General features: G+C 37.9%; 1 protein-coding gene across 3 annotated transcripts in view; it reads right to left on the bottom strand.

The window, feature by feature from the left end:
- Positions 1-14,412, bottom strand: part of fibcd1b (fibrinogen C domain containing 1b) — a 113,508-nt gene extending 99,096 nt beyond the window's left edge. For all 3 annotated transcript variants that reach the window (XM_034300496.2, XM_034300497.2, XM_034300498.2), the window contains exon 1: positions 13,175-14,412. In XM_034300496.2, the coding sequence (XP_034156387.2) occupies positions 13,175-13,255 (81 nt within the window). In that variant the 5' untranslated portion in view covers positions 13,256-14,412. The remainder of the gene's footprint in view (positions 1-13,174) is intronic.
- Positions 14,413-15,979: the final 1,567 nt, after the last annotated feature.

Raw genomic sequence — 15,979 nt, 5'->3', positions numbered from 1 at the left:
TTAAATTACTATCAATCACATTAATCTATTTGCATCGACTCTGTCCTGTATTATGTACTTTTCATTCGAGAAGGCCCAAACTACATAGTCAGTTAGGCAAACGTACATGCATATGACGCATTCTATTTTGCTGATTTGAAAGACAAAATCCTCCCTAGACCCTGTTGGTAGATCAGCTTGCATATTTTTGTGAGTGTCATCATGTTATTAAGTTTCCATGTGTTTTTATATACACAACTCATTAGCAAATGAGGGCCTATATGTCCAGCAGGGTGCTATTTGAGATCCAACCTCTGTCTCTGTTCTCAACAGTTTAATTACTGGGTAAAGTGTAAAGTGTTTCAACAGATGAGAGTATGACAGTGCTGTATCAATAAACGGGGTACGCACATCATCATCCAAAAATAATAATTAAAAATAAATAAATAAATAAATAAAAAATACCAACACTGTCCTATATGTGTACAGTATACATGGTATGGTATACATTATACCCCAAAAAAAAAAAAACATAAGCACATCAGCAGTTTTGTGATGGGAATGATCTAAAATTCTTGGTTTCCCAACAAACTCACAAATTGCATCTTGCATCTGCAAATTATTGTTCTCAAGAACAACAGATTGTTGAACAATAGATTCCCTCCCCATCATAATGGGAACATTAGCTTAGCTGCAATCCATTGTACTAGGAACTCCGACACGGAAATGTGAAATGGAACGGTCATTCAACTCGGAATTCCAAGTCGGGAATTCAGGCAACATCTACCATGCCTGAGTTCTCTAACATAAACAAACCTGATGCCACAACAATATGGCAGTGCCCAGTCAATGCAAACCCTGTGCATTATTTTCTACTTGATAAAACATGATAAAGCCAATTCTACGCTAGCTGCCGTAAGAGCGCTGCATGTGCACCACAATGTTGGCAAATTCAAAAAATGCTCACTTTTAAGTTTACCTGACACCAAATGCAGAAACTGTGTTGTGCGTGCACTACAGTGGTGCCGCTTCCAGTATGCTCGCATAATCAGTGCGGGCTTTTAAGGTAATTTTACATCAGAAGGATGGGGCATATGCATCATGCAGCAACCACTTTCCTAAACACAATCACCTGTGCCAGTGTAGGCTGAGCACAGAGCAATTATTTGTTGCACTGGGTTATTAAATATTACATGCAAATGGCATGTACAATTGATGCCACCATATAGGATCAAACAAAGCTTGTTAATCCAGTGAGATTTGTTAAGCCAGTGCACAGTGGCAGTTAGAACCTTTTAATTTTAAATGACATGAGTCATGAATAGGACCACAGGCTGAAATATAGTCATACACAGTTAAGATTGTGAAGACTGCACAATATATTAGACATATTGTATTTTTCAGTTTTATATTCTTCAAAAACGCAACAGGCGCAACAGTTCTGCGCAGATTAGAAACGGGGCATACACCTGTTACTGCTTGCTCACTGTGCTGGCTTGCTGTTAGGACAAGGTGTTAGGTTCATTACTGCAGCAATAGCCAAAAGCTGACAAGTCTTCCATTATATTTTCTAAAAACCTTGAAATGTTATTACAGCATATCGGACAACACACTCCCTATACTGTTCTATTGCTTAATTTTAACACATGGTTAATAATCTGCATTTCAGGTAATATATTTTATTAAAACATGACTGTGTGTAATTTAATAGAGGTGTGCATCCAGACGATAACAGCAGGGAGAATTGGTAACATGTTGGCAGCACAGTCACAAAGCCAAGGCTAATGCTAAAGCTTGCCCACAGGAGTGCGACTCTTCTCCAACTCGCGTGTCTAACACATTTGCCCCACTTAGAGAGGCAACCTGCTGAGAAGCCTGCTGGAAGTGCTCTGGTTATAGGAGACTGTACTCTACAAAATAAAATTAGCTAGGACTTTTGAGGTGTTAGCAGTTGTAGTTAGCTGTACACCAGGAGTCAGGATGCCAGATATTGCTGGTAATCTTAGGATATTAAGAATACATGGGTTTTCAAATATCGTTATCCATGTAGAGGCTAATGATGTGGGTCACATATAGTTGATGGTAACATTGTAAAGGTGTGAAAATTAGCAGATCTTTTCAGGGTGGGGTGGTATCCATTCCACATAGGAAGGTGCTGCTCTCATTTCTTGTAATATAGCTCACAGTGTTATGGCCTAGTTAATCAGTGACAATCCGGAGCCTTGGCCAGGCAGCAGACAAAAAGGCTAAACCGGCTGTCTGCTAACTGCCTTGAGATTCTTCTATATTAAGACTGTGTCTGTTCCCTGAGCTAAACATAAAAAATGCATCGAATCTCAAAGTTTGTTCTAGTAATCTAATTAACATGAAATTAGATCATAACTAATGCACAGCCAGCATCTTTGATCTGAAACCAAGGCTGCTAAATATTAGGTCCTTTACATCTAAATCACGTATTGTAGATGAAAATATAACTGATTGAGGATTTAATGTTTTGTTTGAAACTTGGATTAAACCAAATGGGTACATAGCATTAAATGAAGCTAGTCCTCCCAGATACAGCTATATATACCACCCTCATCTATTGGCCAACTATTATAGCAAAACTGTAGTCATAACCCACAAATCTGGACATGAGTTTAATGAATGAATTTAACATAAAATTGCATTTCAAGAGCACAAGAAAGATGTCTACTCAATCATTTCTACTAATTAGTGTTTATAAGCCACCAGGGCCATATTCTGAATTTCTTCTCAATTTTAGTTGTTTCAGCAGAAAAAGCAGTAACTGTTGGAGATGTAATAGAGGTTGATAAGAACACTACAGGAGCCACTGATTATGGCAAACACACCCTTGATTTAATACTGACACTTGGCAGAGATATAGTAAACATAGTCACATTACCCCAGTTTGAAAGCTCAGATCGCTACTTCATTTAAATGAAAAATGTGACTTAGACATAATATATGCACTTCACCTTGCTACTGTATTAAAAGTACAATCTGGTCGGCTACTGAAAAAGCCAGCACCTTGGTTTAATGATCATACATACACACTTTAAAACAGACTGCTCAAAAGTTATGCATAAATGGTATTAAATTAAACTGGTAGTCTTCTAAATTGCATGAAAGGAGAGCCTTCTTAGCTAGTAAAATGCTCTTATTGCTGTTAGATCAGCATATTTCTCCAGCCTAATAAAAGACAACAACAAAAAATAGATTTCTGTTTAGTATGGTAACAAAGGAATACAACAGCCATGAAAGTACAAACACCAACAGTGTGTAGTAGCAACAGCTTTATGAACTTTCCCTGACAAATGTGACAGACAATTCAAAGTATTAATTTAGTCAACAGTTTGATAATTACTTATGTGGAGGCAAATATAATCACCATCAAAGTGATTCAAATCCTTTACTCCTCTCTAACAGAATTAATTTGAACTAATTTCCACCTCAAAATCATCATATATATTATGATGACACTGCTATAATGATATGATGAGATAGCAGCAGATCTTTGAAGTCCTGTAAGAAGGGGCCTCCATGGATCAGACTTGTTTGTCCAGCACATCCCACAGATGCTCGAATGGATTGAGATCTGGGCAATTTGTAGGCCAAGTCAACACCTCGGCGTACAATGTCATGTTCCACAAACCATTCCTGAACAATTCTTGCAGTGTGTCAGGGCGCATAATCCTGCTGAACGAGGCCATTGCCATTAGGGAATGCCGCTGCCGTGAAGGGGTGTACTTTGTCTGCAACTATGTTTAGGTAGGTGGTATGTGTCAAAGTAACATCCACATGAATGCCGGGACCCAAGGTTTCCCTGCAGAACATTGCAGAGAGCATCACACTGCCTCCACCATCTTGGCTTCTTCCCATGGTGGTGCCATCGCTTCCCCAGGTGAGCGATGCACATGCACCTGGCCGTCCATATGGTGTAAAAGAAAATGTGATTCATCAGACCAGGCCACCTTCTTCTTGCTCCATGGTCCAGTTCTGATGCTCACATGCCCATTGTAGGCACTTTCGGTGGTGGACAGGGGTCAGCATTGGGCACTCTGAAGCCACACAGCCCCATATGCAGCAAGCTGTGGTACACTCTGTGTTCTGACACCTTTCTATCATAGCCAGCATTGACTTCTTCAGCAATTTGTGCTACAGTAGGTCTTCTGTGGGATTGGAGCAGACAGACTAGCTTTCGCTTCCCTTGTGCATCATTGAGCCTTGGGCGTCCATGACCGTGTCGCCGGTTCACTGGTTGTCCTTCCTTGGACCACTTTTGGTTGGTACTAACCACTGCATACCGGGAACACCCCACATGACTTGCTATTTAGGAGATGCTCAGACCCAGTTGTCTAGCCATCACAATTCGTCCCTTGTCAAAATCACTCAGATCCTTACGCTTTCCCATTTTTCCTGCTTCCAAAACACATAAACTTTGAGAAGTGACTGTTCACTTGCTGCCTAATATATCCCACCCCTTGACAGGTGACACTGTAACAAGATAATCAAAGTTATCCACTTCACCTGTCTGTGGTTTAGTGGTTTTAATGTTATGGCTGATTGGTGTATGTGTCAGAAAAGCCAGACTACAGATACCAGTTTAATAATGTCGAGGAATGTGTAAAGGATAGCTGACACTGAATTCGAAGTAACTTTCTTCAACTTAATCCCGACAAGACGGTAGTATGTCTACCATGGCCTCAGGAAGCTAGAAGTAAGCTTTCTGATGATGTAATATTGTTACAATTATGATGGCCTTTCATTTGCATCATGCACAACAGTGAAAATCTTAGTGAGATTATTGAATCCAGCCTGTCATTTGAAGCTGATGTGGATAATAGTAGCAGGATATCCTTTTTTCCATCTCTACATTGCTAAGCTAAGAAAGATAATGTTGTTACATGATGTAGAAAAGCTAGTTCATGCTTAGAGTCCTTAGAACCATGAGATTTGGCCATATTGCCCCTATTTTATCCACACTACACTGTCTCACAGTAAAATTTCACATTATTTTTAACATTACCACAAATGACCTATAGCGCATTCAATGGTCTCGCCCTACAATACCTGAACTTTTGGTCTATTTTTATCTGCCGTGTTTACACCGTTCAAAAGGTACAGTTTTTTTTTTTTTTACCACTACTTAGAATAAGGAAGACTACAGCAGTAGGCTGAGCTTTTTTTTTGCACTGAGTTTTCAGTTTCATAACTCAGGAACTGGAATCATCACTCAGATATAGAATAAGAAGCTCATTGTTATAAACTGAGGTACTTAACCATTCCAACCATCACTGCATGATAAAGTATCAGCGAGTAATGTGGTTTTGAAAATGCATAAATATTCAGCACCGTGTTCAAAACACACTACTTACACTTGATGATGTCTCAGAGTTTAGTCACAATAGAGAGAAAATGTGTTTCTTGTTTTTCATGTTCGTGGTTTAGACATCATTTCTATGTATTGTTTTTGTTTCAGAGCAAGTGCATTGATGTCACCAGTGTCGCAGGTTTGTCAAAATGTCTTATTTATATCCAATGTGCAAATTTGCAGTGTACTCAGAATGCAGTCAGATGATGATGCAAGCATAGTGAATAGCGCATGGAGGAGACTTTACCCACCCGCAAGACAGACACACACAGTGCTCAACAAAACAATAAATGAAACTGATATTCCTTTGGGATATAAGTTATACTGGAATTATGCCATGAGAAAATACATTTTCCTGATTAACTGATGAATGTAAATAATACCCTATTTTATCTTATAATTTCCAGTTGATTTCAAATTGATTTCAACAAATGATAGTGAATTAGCATGCCTTTCAGAGTTGTACAAACAAAGATCAGATTGTACCTGAGCAAAAATATACAAGGCTTGTTTGCTATCAAAGAATTTTGGCAATTAGTATGAAGTAGCATTAGCGATATCAATGGAAAATATTTGCATATTACACTAATCATATGTTCTTTCACAAAATCACCACTGAAACAGTTTGTACTAATGCACCAATTTTAAGAGACACAAAATTGCATTAATTTATATTGATAAAAATGGCAATATCAAAACTCTAAGTATTTACATATGGAAATAATCACATCTGTACAGCCTATATATATATATATATATATATATATATATATATATATATATATGTGTGTGTGTGTGTGTGTATGTGTGTGTGTGTATATATATATAGAGTATATAATGAAGGGCCAAACAGTAAATGATTATGAAATGAACATGAAATCTGAATATATAAATGTAAACTGTGAATATAAAGTTGTAACTCTGACTATATAAATGCAAATCTGAATATATATTGTCTACTTCTCAATATAAAAATATATCTTTATGATCAGGCATGTCACCAGACAGGTGTTCTTATTGAATTTTTTATGAAAACAGTAGGCCTATAGATCCTGTATACATTTATCAATGCAAATACTGTAAATATTGTAAATATTGTATATAATTATATAATTATTTTAAGTGCACATCAGTTAATACCGTGTAGCTTTTCTGCAGAATTCAGCATGACTGAGAGGGTTAGGGAAATTGTACATATTTGTTGATGAATAATGATTTTATTGAGACAATAGCAGCGGCATAGGAAATTGTCTAATTCTACAAAATAATTATAATAATCTGCCATTTTGAGAGAACTGTGAAGGACCCTTTGGCTTCCGAACTATGGCCAGTAATACATTGAGAAAGAAAAAAAAAATTATATAACTTATACTGCTTTTATGTGTAAAGCTGCTGATTATGATAATCATTGTGTAAAACAAAAACTGATTACACCAAGCATGTTTACAGGTTTAATTAAATATGGAAAAATTAAGAGGTTGTCTATCAATCTGCCTGATAAAATGCATGAATGTATAATTAGGGTGTATAACATGAATGTATAATTAGGGTGTGTAACTATAGATTCAGACTTACATTAGTAATGTCTGACATGGCCAATGTAAACCAGGCTAATTTGCAATCTGACCCTAAAAATTAGGCATGTGTAATATTATAAATAAATACATTGCATTTTTGTTATTCTGTTGTTCACTATGGTTGATTCATACACTGATTTACATTGTGGTTGATTCATACTTGAAAAAGTTACTGATATAGAAATATTATTATGTTGTTAAGTTTATAACTATGCTCCAGATGTCACATTCTGCTATGGTGCTGATCTGACTCATTTCACTATGACTGATATTCATGGCTCTGTGTATCTGTGTATTTGGAGTCAGTTGATATTCAAATCATAACCACTGGTATGTCACGTGTGTGTGTGTGTGTGTGTGCAGGCATGCATGAGTGTATGCAAAAAAAATATAGCTGGAAATCACATCAGGCAAGTATTCCTTTAGGAAATCACCAAACCAATAAACCAAGAAACAACCTCCACCTCTACCTCAGGGGTACAGTGTTTATGTGTGTGTGTGTGTGTGTGTGTGTGTGTGTGTGTGCATACTGTAACTGTTATTGTCCAGTTATTTTTGTACCAATGAACATGGAATTCCTTGTAGCTCTATCCTTTTAACAAACTTTAAGTCAGGAAAAAAAATCCTACATAATGAAAGCATCAGTGGTGTAGCTTGGCAACTGATATCTGAAATAATCCAAAGTATTATTTAAAACATTCATGAACTTTCAGACGATTTACATATGATCAACTGACACTATGTTCTTGCATAAAATCTGTAAAATCTTGCTTAAATGGCAAAATTAATGGCTAAAATGAAATACACCAAACCAGGACCGTGATTGATGATTAAATCATTGGAAGCATATTGTTTGATTTGGATTAACAGTTTTTATATGTTTGTTTTTTTGGTGTTTAATTCAAGTATTGATATTTTATTTATAGTGCAATCTCACTCCAAATAGTTTAGAAAATAAAATTATACTATTAAAAATAAACATTATAAATGCTGTAATGCTTAATATGTATGATAAGATATATAAGATAATATAAAATAAAATATTATAGATAAAATAAAATAAAAGACAAATAAGATATATAAAATTATTCTTATTTTTTCTTATAAAATAAGAAAGTGGACACAATTCTCAGCCCTTTTCTGTCTAAAACACTGTATATAGCAGCAGGAAGGGAAAAACCTGGACCAAATAAAGAGAACACTTACTTGAGAGTGTTCCAGAAATGCATCATCTTGACCTGCTGTCTCATTGTGATACTTTAGTGTGCACTGGATTTGCAGTTCACTATGCCTAATAATATGGTAAACTACCCAGAAACAATTATTTCTCCCCTGAAACCTTTTGGACGCCACTACAAAAATGGCTGACCCCCACATAATGCACAGTATACTGTATAGTAACTAGGGCATGGCAACTTTGTAATAGGAAAAATGTTTTTGACATAACATATTGCACTTTTACATGAACTATACACTACCACATGATTAGCTTTGGCTTTTGGATTTTACCCAAGTTCTTGTGTAGTCTCCATTTTATCTTGTCCTATATTATGAATTAAACTTAAATGGACTGTAGAAATGGGCTACTGGCCAACTTGTTAAACTATTTTACTGACCGAGTAGCGGAGATAAATATTACATCATTTTAAAAAGTATATGCAATAAGTTAAAGGGAAAAAACAATACAGGCAAGTTATGTACTGTTCAAACAATGTGAGTATATAAAATAGTACAAAAAAAATTCCAGTAGCACTCTGACTAATGATATGGGTCATATCAGATTTTGTTTTTACGCAAAGAAATTAAATAGATTGCAAATAAATATGAATACATCTTACATATTACTTAGCTTTTTTGTTAGGAGCACTTAAGTGCACGTCGATGCATTCGTCCAATGTTTGGACCAAGCTGTTTACCGCACTAGACTTACAATAAATTGTTTTGAATTATTTATCATCATGGCTGATATGACTTATTAAGCGGAGTTAGGTTAGATTTGTGCCACAGTGAAATGGAACATAAAACATGCTGGCTTTACTGAAGCTTTTAGATATTTTCGTTTGTGCTTCTTAAACTTAATTCAATTCTGCTGAATGTTTATACAACCTGCTCTGTGCAAGTTCAAGTACTGAATAAATAAAAAATTGAAACCAATATAATTATTATTGAGGTCTTTTGTGGCATATACTCTGCTAGAAAAAAACATTCAATGGTGCTGCTGTAATCACGTATTCCGAGGGCTGTTACTGTTACCAAGCTGCTGTTTTTTTTCCATGATGCACTGTGCTGAGTTAAACATGCAGCTTGATTGTTTGTTTGGTTCATACTGGTTAGACTTTTTGGTAATTTTGGTTCTGGGTTGCTTTTGATAGACTTGGCAACCCTGCTATCTACAAAATGCAATCACAAGTGGTCACTGAAGATGTATTCAAGACACACGAAAATACCTGTCTTTGCCTCGCCTGTCCACTGCGGTCTTCCATTAACAGTTTTCCATCACCGTCCTAATACAAAGGCTATGCAACAACTTTTTTTTTTAATTTAAACTATTGGAGCTACACTATAAGGCCAAAAGTATGTGGACACCTGACCATCACGCCCATATGTGGTTCTTCTCCAAACGGCTGCCACAAAGATGGAAGCACACAATTGTCTAGAATGTCTTTGTATGCTGTAGCAATACGATTTCGCTTCACTGAAACTACGAAGCCCAAACCTGTTCCAGCATGACAGTGTCCCTGTGCACAAATCGAGGTCCATAAAGACATTTGCCAACATTGGAGGGGAAGAGTGCACAGAGCCCTGACCTCAATCCTATTGAACACCTTTTGGATGAACTGGAACAGAGACTGCACACCAATCCTTCTCACTCGCCATTATTGCCTGACCTCACTAATGCTCTTGTGGCTGAATGAGCACAAATCCCCACAGCCACGCTCCAAAATCTAGTGAAAAGCCTTTTTTTCCGAACAGTGAAAGCTGTTATAGAAGCCAAACAGGGACATACTCCATTCCCATTAATTCCCATATTTTTGGAATGGGATGTTCAACAAGCAAATAGAGGTGCAATGGTCAGGTGTCCACATATTTTTGGCCATATATTGTATATAGACCAGTTGGAGTATATTGAAGCTATCTAGATTATATACACTATCGGAGCTGGAGCTAATGTGGCTGTTGACACCAGACTTGCCCTCAAATGGAGACTCATCCAGGGATTTAGGATACACTTGCATTGATTTCAAAGGCTCAAAAGTGACCTGTATGATTATTTTTAATCATTACCTCCCCACATTTGATAGCCATCATCTATGATAAAGTTACAAAACATGCTAGGAGTGGCAACAGAGGTAGGAATGTAACAGTAGTAGATGTTAGAGTGTAAATGGTTAAGGTTTAGGTGCAGTGAAACACGTGGTTTGTAGGCAGTAGACACGTGCACAGTACAGTCTCTCCTCTTCTGATCCAATGTTCTCTTCTTCTGTTAATAAATGTCACAGGCGTTAACAGCATCCCCTCCTAACTCATCTTTGTCAAGCAGAAAGGCCAGAAAATATGGGAATTACCCGGAGCAGGAGAAAGTTTAACTATTGCTCTGAATTGATTGCTGTCGTATGATTAAGGGGGAGTGCAGCGGGAAGAGGTTGGAAAATTTCTGTTCACAGACAGACAACCAGGGAGTAAAGAATTGTTGAGCCTTTGAGTAAGACCTTTAACTTCTCCCCTAACTTGTCAATTCATGATTTGCATTGTGCCATAGTTTAAATAAAACCTTCTCCAAATTGTTCACGTAATAATAGGGCAGGTATTCGAAGATGCCATTGCATTGGACCACAATGATTTAGTCACCTTAGTTTTGACCAGTTGTTTCTATACATGCTAATGCTTTAGTATTTAACTGATTCTGAGCTCATGAATACAACCTCTTATCTCCATTCTGTACTGTAGACCTTGAGAATTTTACACTCTTATCCGAGCAGCCAAAACACCATTACTGAATGTTAGACTTGTGCAGTATAATGATTTAATATCCATGATCGGCATATTAATCTAGGCTGATCTGCACAGGTGTTTTGAACTGACAATGCCTGGAAGTCCCTCCTAACTATACCCATTTTATGTGCCCTCTCTTTTTGTCGCAGGAAATGGACAATATTCTGAGTTAATTAATGGAAAAATAAAATCTATCAATCTACATTTGACTTAGCTAGAAGACACGTATATATTTAATATCAGTTAACCATATTTATTAGGGATGCCACCAAAATTAAATATGCCTACAATGAAGTGTCGGACATAACACTTTACAAATGATGTTAATTATGACGATGATAATTCGAAAGTGATTAAATAAGTTTTTTCTGTACCGGTCTGCGCTCAAACGCATTCAAAATCTAATTAACAGAGAAAATGTTGGCCATGTGGGCATTAGACAAGGATTACATTATTTAAAAAATTTCACTTATTTTTTTTTTTACTGTACATTACTGATGAATCACCTAAATATCCACCATCTAGATGAGTTTTCCTGAGTTTCCACTGCCAGCATGCAGTTTCAGACTGCCCTCTGAAATGGTGGAAATGCTTGTTTTCCTGTCTTTTATTAGGCTATCGGTTCTGGGTGATTAAACCGTTTATTGCGATTTTTTAATGGTAAATCACAAGCAGTAAAAAATCAATATCACACAAGCCTACTGAGTGTGCAACAATACACACCATTGTGGGAACTGCACGGATGGTAATAAGGTACGGGGAGCAGTGGGTGCGCCAAAGAGAAACAAAGGTGGGGTGGGGGGAGAGCAAGGAAAGCCCGGATGTCATATAGAGTGTTTGCTTGTGTTATGATGTGGGTGTGCACTCATGGCTGGAGTGGTTACAAACTACTTAAGATGTGTGGCGGTGTTAATTATTACTGGGTCGCTATCTAGTAAACAATACATTATGCAAGTGACAAAACAAAGTGCATGTTAAGTGGTGTATCAGTACAAACTGCAGGAGAGGGAGAATAAAAGAGACTGCAAATAATGCAAATAACTGTATTCGATGGCAGTATTTTGAGATGGCAATACATTCATTAGTGCTTCTTCTAAAGCATCATCAACATACACGTCCACATATGCATCGAAGAACAAAACCCACACCACAGCACACCACTCTGTAGGCCTACTGAGTGTGCTTCATATAAACCCAGCGGTCATGTTTCATATAAACCTGCCTGCATCTTCTGGAACCTGCATCAACAGGGAACAAAGGGGCCAATTTAGGCTCCTACTGATCTATGGCTAAGCTTACACGTAGTGACAGAAACAGGGTGCACTCAACCCTAAAGTGTGATTCGCTGCCAAGCCTGAGACTGAGAGAACAAACACATACAAACACACAACATGCAACACAACTGTTTAATGTGTGAGTTAGTTGGTGTACACACACAGAAATATGGACGTGCACATGTGCTATTTTTGGGTTGATCTCTCTCTCTCTCTCTCTCTCTCTCTCACACACATTCACACACATACACACACACATACATCACATACACAAGCATGTTCTCAAGACAGGAGTGGGTATGAAGTGATAAATGTGTGTGTGTGTGTGTGTGTGTGTGTGTGTGTGTGTGTGTGTTTTATGTTGTTGGTATTTTTGGGGATCGATGAGAGAGGGTGAATAAATGAGCCAGCCCACGGTGAATAACACAATACAACACAGAGACACACTGATACACACCAAAATCATGGTAATGTTTGTGCAGGAGCCTATTTGAAGCTAAAAATCTAAAAATACATTTAAAAAATGCATAGTACCCTACTTTTGGGGGGCTGACAAAATAGTGCATTTTAGGATGCAGATGTGCCTTATAGTGGTGTTTCATTCTGACACACTGTACGCATGTATGTATGTATATATATATATATATATATATATATACACATACATGTATGCATGTAGATATGGATGTATATCTATGTATACATGTATATTTGGATGTATATCTACATATGCATGTAGATATGGATGTGTGTGTATATATATATATATATATATATATATATATATATATACTGTATGCATGTATATATGTATGCATGTAGATATGGATGTATATCATATCAGGTCATATATTTCTCAGCAGTAAATCTTTCGCATTAAAACTTATCCTGGAGTGTAAGAGCGTGGGCCAAGCCACACACACACTCACACACACACACGCACATACACACGCACGCACGCACGCGCGCGCACGCACCTGCGATTTAGCCCGCTGTCCATGTCCATCTTCGACTTCCGATGAGCTATTCATGTTCACTCCCCATTGATCACTCACCATTCTCCAAGAAAAAACAAAACAATACCGACACTGAAGAGTCTGTCTATTATCAGAAGGAATGAGAGATTTTCCAACTCAGTTATTCCACATAAAAAAGACAGATAAAGGTGGGTAAGAGAGACAGAAAAAAGGACGAGAAGACGCCGAGATGTACCGGGACTGTTTGGGCTACTGCTGCGGGGATATCAGCCCCACACACACCACAATAACATCCTGTACTTAGAAAACAAAAAGAGAGTCAGAGAGAGAGAGAGAGAGAGAGAGAGAGAGAGACCCAAACTCCAATATTTTTCCTTCTTAAGTCTTTTTTTCCCCCGTATTCTCAAAATGCAATAGCGTCCTCTTGAGATGAGATTTTGTTAATTAGCAAGAAAAAAAAAAAAAAAAAAAAACAACGTCGCGCGCACAAGTGAGTAATCCACCAAATCCACTGCGCTCGAGCGAGCAAAAGCAGGCACGTGCACAGTGTTTGTCGCTCAGAATCGAACTCGAAACGTTAGTTGTAAGAAGTTATCTACGGAAAAAAAAAGAGAGAGAGAGAGAAAGAAACAAAACCATAATCCTTTTCTCCCCTCTGACTGCATCTGTCCGGAGCGGAACGCGGCGCTCGCGGCATCTCGTGCGGGACCGTGCTGGCCAATGGGCTCCTCTTCTCTGCGTGTCCTAGGTTACCGGCGCGCGAGAGAGGAGAGGAGAGGAGAGGAGAGGCGGCAGCCTTTCATGTAGAAATCGCGCTTTAGATTAGAAACGCAGCGCGCGGACCGAGCGCGCGCTGCAGCTCCGCCCCTCTGCCGCTCCCAGGGCTGTCTCGAGCCGCGGCTAGTTATTTATTTATTTATTTATTTACCTTTTTTTTTTTTTGGCACAGCCGGTTCTGACTTGACTCTTCCGCACCCGTGCTCTAGTCGAATAAGACCCACTGCAAGGGCCATTCTAGGGGGCTCAGTGCATATGATGTGCAACCAAACAGAAACCACATCTGTAACATCTGTATCATGCTACACTTTCCTAAACTGACACTCTACATGCAATGAAAATAGATTTTTTAATAATACTTTTTAAATAATATATGCATTTTGGTATATATTTTTAATAATAATTTGCTTATTTAGGTTGTGTCTGGTTGCTGGTATGAATCAGACTACCCTTTTAGAGTTTTGGTTATTGGATTACCTCTCACCTGGTGCCTGTTTGTTTTCTCTCTCTCTCTCTCTCTCTCTCTCTCTCCATCCTCCACTCTGTGTACTATCAGGCAGTAAAGAGCAATATAAAAGAAAATAAAAGGGGAGGAAAAGGTTTGTACCTCATGACTCCAAAGTCACCGGTTCGACCCTAAACTTGGGTTACTGTGTGTATGGGTTTCCTCTGGGTTCTCTGGTTTTCTCCCAAGTTTAATTTTAGAGAAGCCAATCCAGATGTTTTGTGCCTAGCTTATTTGTAAGACATCCACTTTTAGGCAATCAGAATCAAAAATACAGGCCAAATTACCTACTGGTTTTCAGTATTATCAAACTCAGTGGTCATTTGATTATTGTAATTTTAGTCCCATCCAGATACACATGTCCGTGATTTTCTATGTAGATGTCGTCTCACGGTAGGAAAAAAATGTTTGACTGCTGCTACCTGCTGTATTTAGTCTCACAGTCATGTATTAGTGACCCTAATATATGAAATCCTGAATCACAAAATGCTGGAATCTTGGTTTGCCCCAAACTGAATAAGAGCCAGCGTCTCTTCCCGTACTCCAGTGTCTGTTTGACTGCTTGGATACCATGTTGTGAACGGAGTGAGATCACATGACCATGTGATGCAAAGGTCTGAGTTGGTAGAAAATACAACCCACTAGATTCAGCTAATTGATACAGATGGTTCAAAACAATGTCCAGCACATTGGTGGAATGGGTAGCGTTAGTGCCTCATAGCTCCAGGATCCATGGATCAATCCTGAGCTCATTTCCTTACGTCCATGTTTTTCTGGTTTCCTTCCATCACCCATTTGGATTGGCTATACTAAATTGGTCAATTGAATCATCCTTCCCATTACTATTGCTCAAGGATAAAATAATGTTAATTCCCTGGTAGCTAATAACATTATTTTCTAATGTTGGTAATGGTCATATAACAATAAATTGTGTGGGTGCATTAATGAAACAGTGTTTTCCGGATTTATTTTGACAATTTATTTATTGGTCTACTATGAGCAAGGTCTTTTGATTGTCCTTTCCACTACCTGACAACCCTCAGGACCAAAAGGGTTTTGCTTCCACTTACAGCTACAGCCCACCATCATAATTAGTATGAAATGAGCAAATGCTATAATTACTGGGTGTTCATGCAGCTCATTAGAGTCGAGAAGGTAAAAAACACTCGGGTTTGCTTTAGAAAGTAACAAATGCACTCATATTTTGTAGGCATTTAAAGGATAAAAATCAATCCCCCAGAATTTTATCATTATTGGAGCTGGGTGTTATAAATGTTAATTGATCAAATCAAATACTACTCAAATCTCGTTAGATATGAACAGTGCATTGATGAGATTTATTTGTGTTTGTCAGTTGTTTAAAGTTGTAGAAAACCAGTTTCAGACCAGTTGTGTGTTTTTGAGTCAGGATCATGGAAGAGGTTTGAAGAAATGTTTATTAGATTAAATGCAACCTTTGTTGCTATTGCACTGTGGGCATAGAGAGAGGAATCTATTTTGTGCATGTGTGTGTGTGTGTGTGT

The sequence above is a fragment of the Pangasianodon hypophthalmus genome, chromosome 27, assembly GCF_027358585.1.
Source record: "Pangasianodon hypophthalmus isolate fPanHyp1 chromosome 27, fPanHyp1.pri, whole genome shotgun sequence".
Classification (NCBI taxonomy): Eukaryota; Metazoa; Chordata; class Actinopteri; order Siluriformes; family Pangasiidae; genus Pangasianodon; species Pangasianodon hypophthalmus.
Note: the sequence above shows the minus strand (reverse complement) of the source record. Positions and strands in the feature narration are given on the sequence as shown.